General features: G+C 44.3%; 2 protein-coding genes across 2 annotated transcripts in view; one reads left to right on the top strand and one right to left on the bottom strand.

The window, feature by feature from the left end:
* TRAPPC11 (trafficking protein particle complex subunit 11) overlaps positions 1 to 2,391 on the bottom strand; it is a 50,938-nt gene extending 48,547 nt beyond the window's left edge. Inside the window, exon 1 of the mRNA XM_040418715.1 lies at positions 2,245 to 2,391. The gene's annotated coding sequence lies outside the window, so the exon portion shown is untranslated. The remainder of the gene's footprint in view (positions 1 to 2,244) is intronic.
* Positions 2,392 to 2,669: 278 nt separating this feature from the next.
* Positions 2,670 to 13,501, top strand: RWDD4 (RWD domain containing 4). Its single transcript, XM_040418714.1, has 8 exons — positions 2,670 to 2,832; positions 7,082 to 7,162; positions 7,356 to 7,465; positions 7,539 to 7,689; positions 9,561 to 9,678; positions 11,014 to 11,063; positions 11,200 to 11,202; positions 13,381 to 13,501. Exons 1-8 carry the CDS (start codon positions 2,809 to 2,811, stop codon positions 13,411 to 13,413), a joined length of 570 nt encoding a protein of 189 aa, XP_040274648.1. The 5' UTR covers positions 2,670 to 2,808; the 3' UTR covers positions 13,414 to 13,501.
* Positions 13,502 to 17,332: the final 3,831 nt, after the last annotated feature.

The raw sequence follows: 17,332 nt of genomic DNA, 5'->3' as shown, positions 1-17,332 counted from the left end.
AGTCCTCGGACACAACCAATGAACAGGTTAGCGCTCAAGATGGACTGTGCGTGGCTAATTTTCCTACAGTTTTCCTGCAAAGTACTAACTAGTAACTAACTAGTACCTGCTGATCCAACTGAAAAGCAGTAAAAACAAATGATATTAGGATGAAGTGTTTCAACCGTGCTCCTCGATAAAAAAATGAGAATGAATGTTGTGAAGTAAACCTTTATGTTACACACACGACTGACACTGTGCAGATTTTCTGCAGGAGAAAAAAAAAACGACAGCATTTCTGCTGGAAAAAAGCAGAGAAATGACACCAAACGATGCAGATTTTGTTGCAGAATGCTGCAGATGTGACGCAGACTTCACTATATGCATTGGAAAACGGTGAAATCCGCAATGCAAATCCACCGCATCAATGGACACGCTGCTAATTGCTTATCCGCACCACAGGTCAATTTCTGCAGTGTGTGAATGAGAATTGCTAAAAACTCACCCACTCTGCTGGTACTGAACAATGCTGCAGATCTGCCTCACGAAAATCCACGATGGCAAATGTACCTTTAAACTTCCTTTTTGCCAAAATGAGGCACCTGCTTAGGATACAAGGGATCCCTGCAAAAACTAGAGGAACAGAAGAGTTGGGTCCTGGAGGCGGAGTGGAGGGGAAATGCTTCTGACAGGTTAAAGAGAAAGACAGGGGCGGATTGGCCATAGACCCTACAGGGAAATTTTGCGGTGGGTCGATGCCTAGGAGGGCCACTCAAGCGCTCATCACGGCCGCAAGCTGGGTACATAATGATCCGATTCTCTCCTACTCACCTGGCCAGCAGCCCTCCTGAATTCAACTGTATGGACGTCCTTAGGACAGCTATACAGTTGAATACTGTGGCACAGGTGGCAGTTTTCTGTGCTGCCCTGTGGTATTTGGTTATGCCGGGGAGGTACATTGCTCTGCACTATGGTATTTTGTTATGCCGGGGAGGTACATTGCTCTGCACTATGGTATTTGGTTATGCCGGGGAGGTACATTGCTCTGCTCTATGGTATTTGGTTATGCCGGGGAGGTACATTGCTCTGCACTAAGGGATTTGGTTATGCCGGGGAGGTACATTGCTCTGCACTATGGTATTTGGTTCTGCCGGGGTGGTACATTGCTCTGCACTATGGTATTTGGTTATGCCGGGGAGGTACATTGCTCTGCACTATGGTATTTGGTTATGCCGGGGAGGTACATTGCTCTGCACTATGGTATTTGGTTATGCCGGGGAGGTACATTGCTCTGCACTATGGGATTTGGTTATGCCGGGGAGGTACATTGCTCTGCACTATGGGATTTGGTTATGCCGGGGAGGTACATTGCTCTGCACTATGGGATTTGGTTATGCCGGGGAGGTACATTGCTCTGCACTATGGGATTTGGTTATGCCGGGGTGGTACATTGCTCTGCACTATGGGATTTGGTTATGCCGGGGTGGTACATTGCTCTGCACTATGGTATTTGGTTATGCCGGGGAGGTACATTGCTCTGCACTATGGTATTTGGTTCTGCCGGGGAGGTACATTGCTCTGCACTATGGTATTTGGTTCTGCCGGGGAGGTACATTGCTCTGCACTATGGGATTTGGTTCTGCCGGGGAGGTACATTGCTCTGCACTATGGTATTTCCGGCCCTCCTGCTTATATTGCCCTCTTTCAGTATGGACCTGCCTGCCACATGGGTCCACTTTTAGTTCCCAGTCCGCCCATGGAGAAAGATATCACAACTAGTAATGAGCGAACTTGTTTTTTTAAGTTCGGCGTACACCTGTTCACCGAGCACACCTTCTCTTCAACCAGCTGATCGGTGCGGGTGCCGGACCCCCGCCAATCTGATATTGATGACCTATCGTGAGGTGAGAAGAATTCCGCTACCACGGACCATAACTTATATTCTGTGGTTACGCAATTCTCATCCCTAATCACAACCAGGGGTGTAGCTACAGGGTGCACGACACCGGCAGGAGCAACACCAGGGCCCTGGTACCTGAAGGGGCCCCTCTGTCACATAAACAGACACCAGAATTATAAATAGTATACGGCAGGCAGCAGGGGCCCTGTTACAGATTCTGCATTGCCCCCTATAAGTCGCCATCTGTAATCAGTTTAATAGTGATTTCCATTAATAAAGCAAATAGGAGGATCGATCCTCGTACATAGGAGGCAGAGGATGAATGGTGCAGAGTATACAAGATAGGCAGGAGCCATGCCAGTTACCAGAGGAGGTGGGGGCAGGGCCCTCAGTACATGCCGGTCACGTCCCGGGGCTGCAGGTCCTCAGGCTACGACCACCCCGGATACACAACACCGAGCAGTCACTTGTCACCCCCGGAACACAGCCCTAGCCCTGCTATGTCAGCTGATCCGGCCGCACAGCCTGCTGGGAGCGCTCCGCCATGTTTACTTTGGGCAAACTATTACATTTATTAATCAAGTCTTTTTCCTCTCACTTATTATTTTTAAAGCAGAAACACATTTCTTTCCCTAGAAGTGATTCCCCGTTCCATAAAACTAAGACTTCTGTTATAGGCGACCCGTCCCTTATAGACGCTTCCATCAACCAAAATGGCCGCTTATTTTTTATTTTTTTTTTTTATTTTTTTTTTTACCTGTCCCAATGTGTCGTGAAGTGATGAGGTGGAAGGCTTGACGCGTGCGCAGTGCGCGTTTGGCGAGTTCTGGGAGCAGTGGCTACAAGTGTTGGAGGAGCTGAGCTGGTGGAGTGCGGGCTCATGTGACAGCTGTGTGCTCGGAGCCGCGGCCTGCACACGGAGTGACAGCATGGCCGCCAACGAGGACCAGGAGGTGAGCGGACGTGGCCTGCTTCTTCCCTTCAGCCATGTTGCATTAGGGCTGGGATCAGCAACCTCCGGCACTACTCCAGGTGGTGAAACTACGACTCCCAGCATGCACACTAGCCTGGCTGTTCTCGGAACTCCTATAGAAGTACATGGAGCATGCTGGGATTTGTAGTTTCACGAGTGCTGGAGTGTACTCTCAGGAGCTCCCTCTGCACCTGTGGCTTTAAAGGGGTTGTCTCATCTCAGACAATGGGGGCATATCGCTAGGCTATGACCCCATTGTCTAATAGGTGCGGGTCCCACCCTGCAAAGTGGTGGCTGGAGGACTCCAGCGGTGGGACCCGCGCCTATCAGACAATGGGGGCATATCCTAGCGATATGCCCCCATTGTCTGAGATGAGACAACCCCTTTAAGTAATAGGGCAGCTACTACGAATAGAATGTGCCCACAGGTGCCATCCTAGCGCCATCCAGTCAGTGCATGCTTTATTTGTAGTGGCGGGAGGATCAGAAAAGACCCTGACTTCCATTGACAGAGTATGTCTTTGGCGCTGTGTAATCCCCGGTGCTAGGACCCGGCTTCCCACCCTGTACAAGTGGTAGAAGAAGGCGCCAGCACTGCAAGGAATTGTGAGGCACTTTCCTGAGTTACTTTCATGCGACCACACAAGAGACGCCTCGGTCCAGAGGGACCTTCATCAAACAATTGCCGCTTGGAAGAACAGTAGCAGTAAGGACCGGCGCCTGGAACGTGCAGACGCGTACGTGTGTTACCGCCTAAAAATAAATCACGGAAGTCATTTTCCTGCTGTTCCTTCATTTACAAATGCAGGCGCTGTAAAGGCTCATGTGTTGTACGGAGGACACCAGGAGGGCCTCTGTGGGGCAGTGTCTCAGGCAGCCATCACACGTCAGTGATTGGGAGCCAAAACCAGGTGCGGCTCTAAACAGAACAGGAGCAGATCTTTCCCTTCTACCTGATGTCTGTGGAGGCTCCAGTCCTGGTCACAATCCCTGATGGAAATGACTGCGAGAGCAGCCAAAACCAGGACTGGAGCCTCCACAGAGAGAAAGTAAAAGGGTACTTTTATACTAGTGTTTTTCTTTTCCGGTATTGAGTTCCGTCACAGGGGCTCAATACCGGAAAAGAACTGATCGGTTTTATCCTAATGCATTCTGAATGGAGAGTATAACGTTCAGGAGGCTTCAGTTCAGTCTTTCTTAGGTTTCTTGGCCGGAGAAAATATCGCAGCATGCTGGGTAAAAATCTTGAACACTTGCCAGAATGCCGGATCCGGCATTAATTTCCATTGAAATGCATTAATGCCAGATCCTGCCCCAAGTTTTTCGGCAAAACGGATTCGTTCTTTCCGTCTGCGCATGCGCAGACCATTAAATCTGTGAAAATAAATAAATACCTGATCCGTTTTTCCGTATGACAACCGGAAAGATGGATCCGGTATTGCAATGCATCCGTCTGCACCCAGATTGCCAGGCAGTTCCACCGCAAGTGTGAAAGTAGCCTAATGGAAAGATCTGCTCCTGTTCTGTGTTTTTTGGCCTGCACAGGCCCCCATACAGAATCATTGTTTCCACAGCACGATCTGCTGACAGCACACTATAATTTTTGTGTCCACATGAATGATCTTTTAGCTAATCTGGTAATCGGCGGCACATTTAGGCCCCTTTCACACGAGCGAGTTTTCCGCGCGGGTGCAATGCGTGACGTGAACGCATAGCACCCGCACTGAATCCTGACCCATTCATTTCAATGGGTCTGTGTACATGAGCGTTGTTTTTCACGCATCAGTTCTGCGTTACGTGAAAATCGCAGCATTTTCTATATTCTGCGTTTTTCACGCAGCCCTAGCCCCATAGAAGTGAATGGGGCTGCGTGAAAAACGCATTGCATCCGCAAGCAAGTGCGGGTGCGATGCGTTTTTCACTGATGGTTGCTAAGAGATGTTGTTTGTAAACATTCAGTTTTTTATCATGCACGTGAAAAACGCATCAAAACGCATTGCACCAGCGCGATAAAAACTGAACAACTAAACGCAACCGCAGACAAAACTGACTGACCTGGCTTGCAAAATAGTGCGAGTTTCACTGAACGCACCCTGAACGCATCCGGCCCCAATCCACAACGCCCGTGTGAAACCAGCCTTAGGCCTCTTTCACACGGGCGTTACGGGAACACCCGCGATTTTTCCGCGCGAGTGCAAAACATTGTAATGCGTTTTGCACTCACGTGAGAAAAATCGCGCGTGTTTGGTACCCAAACCCGAACTTCTTCACAGAAGTTCGGGCTTGGGATCGGTGTTCTGTAAATAGTATTATTTTCCCTTATAACATGGTTATAAGGGAAAATAATAGCATTCTGAATACAGACTGCTTAGTAAAACAGCGCTGGAGGGGTTAAAAAAAAAAAAAAAAAAAAATTTAACTCACCTTAGTCCACTTGTTCGCGACCCGGCATCTCCTCCTGGCTTCATCTGATCTCTGTGCAGCAACAGGACCTGTGGTGACGTCATTCCGGTCATCACATGGTACGTCACATGATCTTTTACCATGGTGATGGATCATGTGACATACCATGTGATGACCGGAGTGACGTCACCACAGGTCCTTTAACTATAATTAATGCTCACCACAGGTCCTATTCAGTAAAGGGGACAGAAGGAGATACCGACATCGCGATCAAGTGGATTAAGGTGAGTTAAAAAAAATTATATTTTTTTTAACCCCTCCAGCCCTATTTTACTTTGCATTCTGTATTCAGAATGCTATTATTTTCCCTTATAACCATGTTATAAGGGAAAATAATAATGATCGGGTCTCCATCCCGATCGTCTCCTAGCAACCATGCGTGAAAATCGCACCGCATCCGCACTTGCTTGCGATTTTCACGCAACCCCATTCATTTGTATGGGGCTTGCGTTACGTGAAAAACGCACAAAGAGGAGCATGCTGCGATTTTCACGCAACGCACAAGTGATGCGTGAAAATCACTGCTCATGTGAACAGCCCCATAGAAATGAATGGGTCTGGATTCCGTGCGGATGCAATGCGTTCACCTCCCGCATCGCATCCGCGTGGAAAACTCGCTCGTGTGAAAGGGGCCTTACACTGCCAGATCAGCGCTGACGAGCGTTCCTATGAACACTTGTTAGTGATTATCTGTGCAATTGTTGCCCGAGTAAAGGGCCTTTCCCCTTTACATTCCTGCACTTCTGATAAAAATCTGGAGAACTGCTTATAATATGGCCGCCAGTATCTTAACCCCCAATTGAATCTATAACGGGACCTAGACATAAAATCTGCAGTGTATAAACCAATGATTATGAATGTGAATAAAGCTAATAAAGGCCACTCAGTCATACAAGATATTACCTGGCTGGCAAGGAGGGGGGAGATTAGGTATAAGGGTTAAAGGGGCTTTTTGAGATTTAAATTATTATTATTATTATTTATTATTAAAGCGCCATTCATTCCATAGCGCTGTACATATGATAAGCGGTGCACATACATAATACAGACAATTGCACTAATCATAAACAAGACGAGTTACAAACTGGTACAGAAGGAGAGAGGGCCCTGCCCGTGAGGGCTTACAATCTACATGGTATGGGAGAAGGACACAGTAGGTGCGGGTGAAGTTGGTCATGGCGGTATAGAGGCAGCAGGGTCACTGGTTGTAGGCTTGTCTGAAGAGGTGGGTTTTCAGGTTTCTTTTGATGGATTCCACTGTAGGTGAGAGTCTGATATGTTGGGGTAGTGAGTTCCAGAGTATGGGGGATGCACGGGAGAAATCTTGGAGGCGATAGGTCATCAGTATCTGATCGGTGGTGGTCCGACACGTAGGACCCCTGCCAATCAGCTGTTTGAGAGGGCACCAGTGCTCCTGTGAATTCTGTACATTGTATAGCGGCAGTGCTTGGTATCGTGCTCAGCCCCATTCCCTTCTGAGCTGCCACGTGATCGTCACTGGCCTAGGGAAAGCAGTGAGAAGGCCGGGCTGATACTGCGAGCGCCGCTGCCTTCTCAAACTACTGATCAGCAGGGGTCCCAGATGTCAGACCTCACCAATCAGTAGAAAAATATCAGAAAACCCCTTTAATGTGCCTCTTGTATAAAGTATGAGTACGGGAACGATGCTGGGATTACTGCGCTTTTTTATTCTATACATAAAGGAACAATAGATGATCTTACTGAGCGTATTTTGTGGTCGCCATCATGTTTCTGTTATTTTTCAGATGGAGCTAGAAGCTCTTCGATCTATCTACGAGGGAGATGATTGCTTTAAGGAGCTCGGGCCTACTGTTTTCCAGTATCGGGTAATATAATTCTCCAGTTGCATACTTACTATTAGTTGTATCCTAATATTCAGTTCATTGTCCAGGAAACCAAAACTTTTTTATAAGCTATAGTTGAAAAAAAATATGTATCCTGAATTGCAGAGTATTTCATATAAAAAAACAAAAAAAACAAACCCCAAAGATATTGATTCCCCCTGCTTTAATCTTACAGGTTGGTGACATTGGGGAAGTCAAAGCCTTTCTTGTTGAAATCTCATGGCCAGAAAGCTATCCGGAAACCGCCCCTACCATAACTATGAATGCGTTTTTTAATAATCAGATGTAAGTGTTCTACTGTACAGTTGGGTTATTGGGCCGTTATTGCTCTCTTTATGCATTTCTGTGTCTTATTTAGTTCTCACGCTGTGAAACAGAACATCATAAATAAGTTACAAGAGCAGGTGGAGGCAAACCTTGGTACCTCCATGATGTACACGTTATTTGAATATGCCAAAGACAATAAGGAAGAATTAATGGAGAACCATCAACCATTCAGCAACAGTACAGTAAGTGACAATCCAGCTCCTTTTATATTCCCATGTGGGGATGAGGCACTTTTTTCTGAAAGTGTTCTATTGGATGGGCAGACATTATCCGTGTATCACTGAGTATATTAACCTTTAGAACACACCAAATACGCCTTTTTATGGCAGTTACTAAGACTACATTCACACAACAGTGAGAAACGGACATGAGACGGCTGTTTTTTCAACGGCTGTAGCACTTTCTTTTTAAGAACAATAGTAATCTATGGGATTATTCACATGACAGTTTTTTATGATGGCCAGCAAATAACGGATGTAAAAAAATAGAAAATGTTCTTTCCTGTCCATTTTCACCGACCCCCCCCCCCCCATTCAGTTAAAGGAGAGCAGTTTTAATGGCCATTTCTCAAAAAGGCATCCGTGAAAAAAACGTCTGTTAATGGGGCTATCCAATCCCTATAACGACCCCCAGAATTCCCGGGCACCTCCTCTAGAGCATACTTAACTGCTCCCCAGCACCCACGTCCCTCCGGATCCCTGCACGGCCGGAGCAGCCAATAACAGGTCGTGACGGTGACCAGCCTCCCTAGCATCATGGGTGACAGGTAGTATGCAGGTAAGTATGCTCTAGAGGAGGGGCCTGGGCATTCTGGGGGGTCATTACAAAAGTAGTAACAGAGGCAGGGAAGCACTGCGGAGTGCTTCCATGGTTTTCTGGGTCTGGATCCGTCTGCGGCAGCCACGCAGATGTTGCCCGTGCATTGGGGACCGCAAACTGCAACATCCGTGTGAATGAAGTTATCCTGTTATTTATGTCACCAAATGAATTTCTCAAAACTTAAAATGTAAAAATGCTGTGGCAGTATTTTATTTTATTTTTTCATTTACCCCTGAGGGTTAATAAGAGTTAATAAGTTTATTTGTACACCAAAATGCGCAGTGCGCCCCCCACCCCCATACCAATCCCAATAGTAAAAACATTGGTGGTGCAGTGCGCCCCCCCACCCAGTATTACTCATTGGTGGCAGTGGCCACAGGATCCCCTCTCCCCTGCTCCTCCGATCGGAGCCCCAGCTGTGTAAGCCTGGAGCTCCGATCGGTTACCATGGCAGCCAGGACGCTATTGAAGCCCTGGCTGCCATGATAAGCTCCATGCTGCTGTGTGCACAAAGCACAGAGCAGCAGGGACAGTGTGAGCTCCTATTCACCCTGATAGAGAATCTATCAGGGTGAATGGGACAAGGGTTCTAGTCCCTAAGGGGGCTAAAAGTTAGTAAAAAAAAAAAAAAAAAAATATTAAGTATAAATGAAAAAGATTTAAAAAAACAAAAATAAATACACATTAACAATAAACAAAAAAAATACACATTAACAATAAACATTAATTTTCATCAGATTTGTGTAGGAAATTTTTTTTTTTCTCAAAAATGAAAATTCCCAGAATATCGGTATAAATTATCGGCTATCGGCCTGAAAGTTCACAAATTATCGGTATCGGCCCTAAAAAATCAATATCGGTCGATCCCTAGTCAAAATGGCCGATTTTTCATTGCTTCTCTTACGCAAATAAATTTAATAAAATGTGATCAAAAATTCACGCATACTTCAAAATAGCATCAATGAAAAGTACAGATTGTTCCGCAAAAAATGAGCCCCTAAACAGCTCAGTATACAGAAGTATAAAAAAGTTATGGGGGTCAGAATATGGTAATATAAAAAAAATAAAGTTTCAATTTATACACTATTTACACATAAAGAACCTATACATATGGGGTATCGTCCATCCGAGCCATCCATTTAACGTATACATTTTTTCTACAAGTTAAACGTAAGACAAAAAATGTGATGTGAACCCAGCCTAAAATGTTTCTGTATTATTTTTTTTGGTCTAGACATTAATAGGAAATGATGGCACAGTAGAAGGAACAAATATAACTCAATCAAGTAAGAAAAAAGAGAAAAAGGAGCAGTTAACAAAATCACAGAAGAGAAAACTGGCAGATAAAATAGGTAAGTTATATGGAGTAAAGACATACACAATGGTACGCTCACTGCTTATCCTGTGATTTTGTAAGCTTAAAGGGAACCTGTCACCTAGATTTTGTGTATAGAGCTGAGGACATGGGTTGCTAGATGGCCGCTAGCACATCCGCAATACCCAGTCCCCATAGCTCTGTGTGCTTTTATTGTGTAAAAAAAAACGACTTGATACATATGCAAATTAACCTGAGATGAGTCCTGTATGTGAGATGAATCAGGGACAGGACTCATCTCAGGTTAATTTGCATATGTATCAAATCGTTTTTTTTACACAGTAAAAGCACACAGAGCTATGGGGACTGGGTATTGCGGATGTGCAAGAGGCCATCTAGCAACCCATGTCCTCAGCTCTATACCCAAAATCCCGGTGACAGGTTCCCTTTAAGGCCTCATGCACACGTCCGATCTGTTTTTTTGGCGGATAGGATGCGGACCCATTCATTTCAATGGGTCCGCAAAAAACGCGGACCGCACACCGTGTGCTGTCCGCATCAGTATGTCCGTTCCGTTGCTCCGCAAAAAAAATAGTGCATGTCCTATTTTTTTCTAGTTTGCGGACAAGGATAGGCATTATTACAATGGATCCGCAAAAAAAACGTATCCGCCCAAAAAACGGATGCCATACGGAACGTCATCCGTTTTTTTTTGCGGATCTGCAATTTGCAGACCGCAAAACACATACGGTCGTGTGCATGTAGCCTAACAGTGGGTGCAGCGAGGAAGATCCTGTATCGGACTCAGAAGCATCAGAGTGATAGTCCAATGAAGAATTTCTCGATAAAAAAGATATCCTTTATTGAAAACACATTAAAAACATCTTCCAAAAAACATTAAACTGCTTACGTGTTTCAGACAGTGTGACTTATCTTTAGCCATTAGTCCGAAACACGTTGGAAGTTTTTTGCAAGATGCGTTTGATGTGTTTTCAATAAAGGATATCTTTTTTAATGTAGTGCTGGAAACTGATTTATATGAAGACCTGCAAATTAACCTGAGATGAGTCCTGTACGTGAGATGAGTCCTGTACGTGAGATGAGTCCTGTACGTGAGATGAGTCCTGTACGTGAGATGAGTCCGGGACCGGACTCATCTCAGGTTAATTTGTATATGCATCAAATAGGTTTTTTTTACACAATAAAAGCGCAGAGAGCTATGGGGACTAGATATTGCGGATGTGCTAGCGGCCATCTAGCATCCCATGTCCTCGGCTCTATACCCAAAATCCAGGTGACAGGTTCCCTTTAATAAGACTAGGGTATCTTTTATACAACCCACAAATAATCATTGACTTATACATTTTTTTAGACCACAAGGGAGAACTACCACGTGGATGGAACTGGGTTGATGTCATTAAGGTAACCCTGAGCTACTAGTATTATATGTGAAATTCTAAAGTGCGCTCTTGTTTTAATTTAATGTTTTTCTCTTTTTTTTTTATTATCTGGGCTGTTGTTGACCTGGTGGGTTCTGTGCTATGTCACCTGATTCCAGCATGTAAGTATCAAGTCCATTTAAAAACAGTACTGCTGCCCTTAACCTGTTAGCCTAGGCCAGGGATCAGCAACCTTCGGCATTAAAGCTGCTGTGAAACTACAACTTCCAGCATGCACACTTACTCTGCACCTCCCATAGGAGTGAAAGGCGGATTCTGAGAGTTGTAGTTTCAGAACAGCTGGAGTGCCTGAGGTTGCTGATCCCAGTCTAGACTGACGGCTACATTTTGTTTGTGCTAATCCATATATACTAAAATGCTATGTCCACCACTGAGCACAATTGGACGGTGTATGTATCCACATAGTCTGTATAGAAAGCTGAATACCTTATTTTGCATTGATTCTGATGCATTCTACATCATATACACATGGTCATTATTAGTTGGAATCCATGTATAAGCTCTTCAGACACATTCCCACCAGCTTCCCTCAGCTCCTACAATGCATAGGGACTTTGTATTCTGTCTTGTCATCAGCTTGCTGTGCAGCGCCTGGTGTAAAGATGTCACCTACCAGAATGTAAATCCCTAGAGCAAGATCAGTGCAGATATATTAAAGGAGCTTTCTAATATTGGTGACCCACCCTCAGGCCATCAATGTTAGATCAGCGGAGGTCTGACTCTTGGAATCCCCCACCTATGATTTTTCATAGCAGCCTTCCTTCATTCACTGAGTATCTATTAATATTGGTAAGTGATGTTGGGGCAAAAACCCCTTCTCTATAATTGCCGGGGTCCCAATTAAAGTGGATTTATGAGCGCTCAGAGAGCTGACACAGACACACTTGCTGAATCAAATTCTCGCTCTAATCGAAACTAATGATTTTGATTGGTTATTCATAAAAGGAAATACTTCCGCACTATACTAACAGAATTCTAATAATTAAAAAGTTTCTGCAACATCTTATCTCAAAGTTGACATTCTCCAGCTGCACATCCCTAAATTCAGGAGGAACATAACTTTCTTGTATGTCATCCTCTGATAGGCCTTGTAGCTAGAACACATTTTAATTGTATACACAGAGACTGCCATGTCTTCACAGCTGGGTCATTAATTTTTTCCACATATGTACAAAATGGAGGACATGTTTATACAAAATGGATTCTTATCCCTCACAGTGATGAAGTTGTGAGTCAGATCCAGGGGGGGATATTGATGACCTAATTGCTTGGTATGGGAGCTACCATTGTACAATTTCTGATAAATCTCCCGCAATCTGTTTCTGACTAATATAAGCTACTGATAGAGGCAGATCTACGTAACAAGGGCACCCTTTTTGGAAGGGCTCAGGGTGATGGGTCCTCTCTTTGAAGATTAAGGGCTCATTCACATGAACATGGTTTGGTTCCGCATCCGAGCCGGATGCAGACCCATTCACTTCAAAAAGATGCGGACAGCATTCCGTGTGCTGTCCGCATCCGTTGCTCTGTTCCGTGGCCCCGCAAAAATTATAGATCATGCCCTATTCTTGTCCGTTTTGCAGATAACAATAGGCATTTCTATAATGGGCTGCCCGTCCGTTCTGCAAATTGCAGCAGGCAGACGGACAGCATCCGTGTTTTGTGGATCCGCAATTTGCGGACCGCAAAACGCGGCACGTTCGTGTGCATGAGCCCTAAGGCTTATACTACACTAGCAGATAATCTGGTAGGAACACTCGTTAGTAGTGATCTGCCCGATGAACGAGCAAACAGAGTCTTTTCAGCAGGTTTAAGAATCGTTGCTTGCCGGCGGATCGCGCGATCTAATCACAATCTGCTGCCGGCAAATAATGAATTTGTATGGGGATTAGCGATGGCATTGGTGATCTTTCCTCCCCATACTGAGGAGGAGATCGGTGCGAGTACTAGCAGCGGTCTCCTCCGCTGACGAGCAGGCGATTGCCAGGAAGGAAAGCTTCCCTCCCGACAATCGCCTGGCTGATCTGTGTGTGTAATATAACCCTAACACACCACCTCCAACCAATGAAAATAAGCTTGCTTCCTTCATTAAATTGAGAGTTAAAAGCGAGTGTAGTCATCCCTAACACCATCCATGAATGAGCGGCAGGAATATTGGTCTGCAGAAGTAACCAGTTTGCAGACATTCAGGGAATATTTCATGGTCAGCTATTCTGTTGTTTTTTGCATCTTGGTGTATGGAGCGGCTTTTCTAACCAGTATTTTATCTCCTGTTGCAGCTGTCTAAAACTGGCTCCGCCGAGGATGACTAGAAATCATGAAGAGTCTTTTTAATAACAAACCATGACTGCAGTTCATCATCTACACATTTTTTTTCTTATTTTACTTTGGTAATTTATTTAAAAAAGCCACATTTTATAAGAGAAGCCCCTTTTGTAGGCTTCTTGTTTAATAAACATGTGCTGTGTTTCTGTAACTGGTATTTTTTTTTCTTAAACAAGTAAATTTGCCTGTTTTTTTTTTTTTTTTTGTGAGTTTTTGAAGACGAAGGCTATATCAGAGAGATTAACTCCTTTATGCAATTTCACGTACATGTATGTTGGTGAATGTGGTCAATTGCTGCATCTCCGAGTACCTGTACAGCAATGTGATTGCGCAGGCACATGACCTGTACCCACCCGACATGCAAGGTCGCACAGCAAAACAGTACCATTAAAAAAAAAAAAATTCACTCATCCTGCAAAAAGCAAGCCCTCATACAGCTACATGGATGGAAAAATAAGTTGTTGCTTTTGAAATGTTAGGATGAAAAATGAAACAAAATGCCTGGTTCGAACAGGTCTGTTTTGTTATGTGGTTAATGAAATTTTGAACAGTTAGTGCTCTTGTAAAAAATAAAAAATCTGTCCTAAAACCCTAATTACCAGTCACACCACCAGTCACATTAAAATTGAAAAACCTTCCAAATGTCACTTTTTTAATTGTATGTTTTGAATTTGTCTCAAGTAAATCTAGTTGGCACACAACTCGGGTAACTGAAGTGTTTTCAACCCCTTAGGCTACTTTCAGACTAGCGTTCAGAACGGATCCGTCTGCATTATAGTTTAGAAAAAAATCTAAGTCTGAAAGTTGTTCAGACGGATCCGTCCAGACTTTACATTGAAAGTCAATGGGGGACGGATCCGTTTGAAAATTGAGCCATATGGTGTCAACTTCAAACGGATCCGTCCCCATTGACTTACATTGTAAGTCTGGACAGATCCGTTTGCCTCCGCACGGCCAGGCGGACACCAGAACGCTGCAAGCAGTGTTCGGGTGTCCGCCTGCTGAGCGGAGCGGAGGCTGAACGCTGCCGACTGATACATTCTGAGCGGATCCGCATCCACTCAGAATGCATTGGTAGCTGGACGGATGTGTTCGGGGCCGCTTGTGAGACCCTTCAAACGGAGCTCACAAGCGGACACCCGAACGCTAGTGTGAAAGTAGCCTTTAGTGATATAACTAATTTTAGCATTAGATGGTTTATCCAAGGCTATAAAAAGCTTCCCCATGTGCCGGGCCCTTCACAATGAATATACTTACCTGGCTTCCAGCTCCCTGCGCCGCTCCTTGTCCCCGCACCGCCACTGCTGCTTCTCCCCGTGTGCGGATGAAAACATACAGTGTCGAGGAGGGGGAGCAGCCAATGGCAAACGGGGACAAGCCTCCCTAGTGTCAGCCGTGATGCTAGGGAGGCCCGTCCCAGTCACCACCTGCCATTGGCTGTTCCAAACGATAGCAGATGGTTTCATTCGCGCACGGGGAGAAGCGGCGGTGCGGGGACCAGGAGCGGCGTGGAGAGCCAGGTAAGTATATTCACTGTGAGGGACCCGGCATATGGGGCAGCTTTGTTTATCCAAGGCTATAAAATCTAATGCTAAAATTAGTTATATCACTAAGGGGTTGAAATACACATCACCTTTAACCACCTCAGCCCCCAGTGCTTAAACACCCTGAAAGACCAGGCCACTTTTTACACTTCTGACCTACACTACTTTCACCGTTTATTGCTCGGTCATGCAACTTACCACCCAAATGAATTTTACCTCCTTTTCTTCTCACTAATAGAGCTTTCATTTGGTGGTATTTCATTGCTGCTGACATTTTTACTTTTTTTGTTATTAATCGAAATTTAACGATTTTTTTGCAAAAAAATGACATTTTTCACTTTCAGTTGTAAAATTTTGCAAAGAAAACGAGATCCATATATAAATTTTGCTCTAAATTTATTGTTCTACATGTCTTTGATAAAAAAAAAATGTTTGGGTAAAAAAAAAATGGTTTGGGTAAAAGTTATAGCGTTTACAAACTATGGTACAAAAATGTGAATTTCCGCTTTTTGAAGCAGCTCTGACTTTCTGAGCACCTGTCATGTTTCCTGAGGTTCTACAATGGCCAGACAGTACAAACACCCCACAAATGACCCCATTTCGGAAAGTAGACACCCTAAGGTATTCGCTGATGGGCATAGTGAGTTCATAGAACTTTTTATTTTTTGTCACAAGTTAGCGGAAAATGATGATTTTTATTTTTTTTTTACTTACAAAGTCTCATATTCCACTAACTTGTGACAAAAAATAAAAACTTCCATGAATTCACTATGCCCATCAGCGAATACCTTGGGATGTCTTCTTTCCAAAATGGGGTCACTTGTGGGGTAGTTATACTGCCCTGGCATTCTAGGGGCCCAAATGTGTGGTAAGGAGTTTGAAATCAAATTCTGTAAAAAATGGCTGGTGAAATCCGAAAGGTGCTCTTTGGAATGTGGGCCCCTTTGCCCACCTAGGCTGCAAAAAAGTGTCACACATGTGGTATCTCCGTATTCAGGAGAAGTTGGGGAATGTGTTTTGGGGTGTCATTTTACATATACCCATGCTGGGTGAGATAAATATCTTGGTCAAATGCCAACTTTGTATAAAAAAATGGGAAAAGTTGTCTTTTGCCAAGATATTTCTCTCACCCAGCATGGGTATATGTAAAATGACACCCCAAAACACATTCCCAAATTCTCCTGAATACGGAGATACCAGATGTGTGACACTTTTTTGCAGCCTAGGTGGGCAAAGGGGCCCATATTCCAAAGAGCACCTTTCGGATTTCACTGGTCATTTTTTTACACATTTTGATTTCAAACTCCTTACCACACATTTGGGCCCCTAGAATGCCAGGGCAGTATAACTACCCCACAAGTGACCCCATTTTGGAAAGAAGACACCCCAAGGTATTCGCTGATGGGCATAGTGAGTTCATGGAAGTTTTTATTTTTTGTCACAAGTTAGTGGAATATGAGACTTTGTAAGAAAAAAAAAAAATAATAAAAAATCATCATTTTCCACTAACTTGTGACAAAAAATAAAAAATTCTAGGAACTCGCCATGCCCCTCACGGAATACCTTGGGGTGTTTTCTTTCCAAAATGGGTTCACTTGTGGGGTAGTTATACTGCCCTGGCATTTTTCAGGGGCCCTAATGTGTGGTAAGTAGGTAAATGACCTGTGAAATCCTAAAGGTGCTCTTTGGAATGTGGGCCCCTTTGCCCACCTAGGCTGCAAAAAAGTGTCACACATGTGGTATCGCCGTATTCAGGAGAAGTTGGGGAATGTGTTTTGGGGTGTCATTTTACATATACCCATGCTGGGTGAGAGAAATATCTTGGCAAAAGACAACTTTTCCCATTTTTTTTTTATACAAAGTTGGCATTTGACCAAGATATTTCTCTCACCCAGCATGGGTATATGTAAAATGACACCCCAAAACACATTCCCCAACTTCTCCTGAGTACGGCGATACCAGATGTGTGACACTTTTTTGCAGCCTAGATGCGCAAAGGTGCCCAAATTCCTTTTAGGAGGGCATTTTTAGACATTTGGATACCAGACTTCTTCTCACGCTTTGGGGCCCCTAGAATGCCAGGGCAGTATAAATACCCCACATGTGACCCCATTTTGGAAAGAAGACACCCCAAGGTATTCAATGAGGGGCATGGCGAGTTCATAGAAAAAAATTTTTTGGACACAAGTTGTCTAAAAAATTTTACGCATTTGGATTCCGTGAGGGGTATGGTGAGTTCATGTAAGATTTTATTTTTTGACACAAGTTAGTGGAATATGAGACTTTGTAAGAAAAAAATAATAATAATTCCGCTAACTTGGGCCCAAAAAATGTATGAATGGAGCCTTACAGGGGGGTGATC

Source organism: Bufo bufo, chromosome 2 (assembly GCF_905171765.1).
Source record: "Bufo bufo chromosome 2, aBufBuf1.1, whole genome shotgun sequence".
Classification (NCBI taxonomy): Eukaryota; Metazoa; Chordata; class Amphibia; order Anura; family Bufonidae; genus Bufo; species Bufo bufo.
Note: the sequence above shows the minus strand (reverse complement) of the source record. Positions and strands in the feature narration are given on the sequence as shown.

What these genes read in the sequence shown, in the direction of transcription:
- RWDD4 (XM_040418714.1), top strand. Translation starts at nt 2,809, where the DNA reads ATGGCCGCCAACGAGGACCAGGAG. An exon ending in CTACTGTTTTCCAGTATCGG is followed by an intron (nt 7,163 to 7,355) that starts GTAATATAATTC and finishes TTAATCTTACAG; the next exon opens with GTTGGTGACATTGGGGAAGT. An exon ending in GCGTTTTTTAATAATCAGAT is followed by an intron (nt 7,466 to 7,538) that starts GTAAGTGTTCTA and finishes TGTCTTATTTAG; the next exon opens with TTCTCACGCTGTGAAACAGA.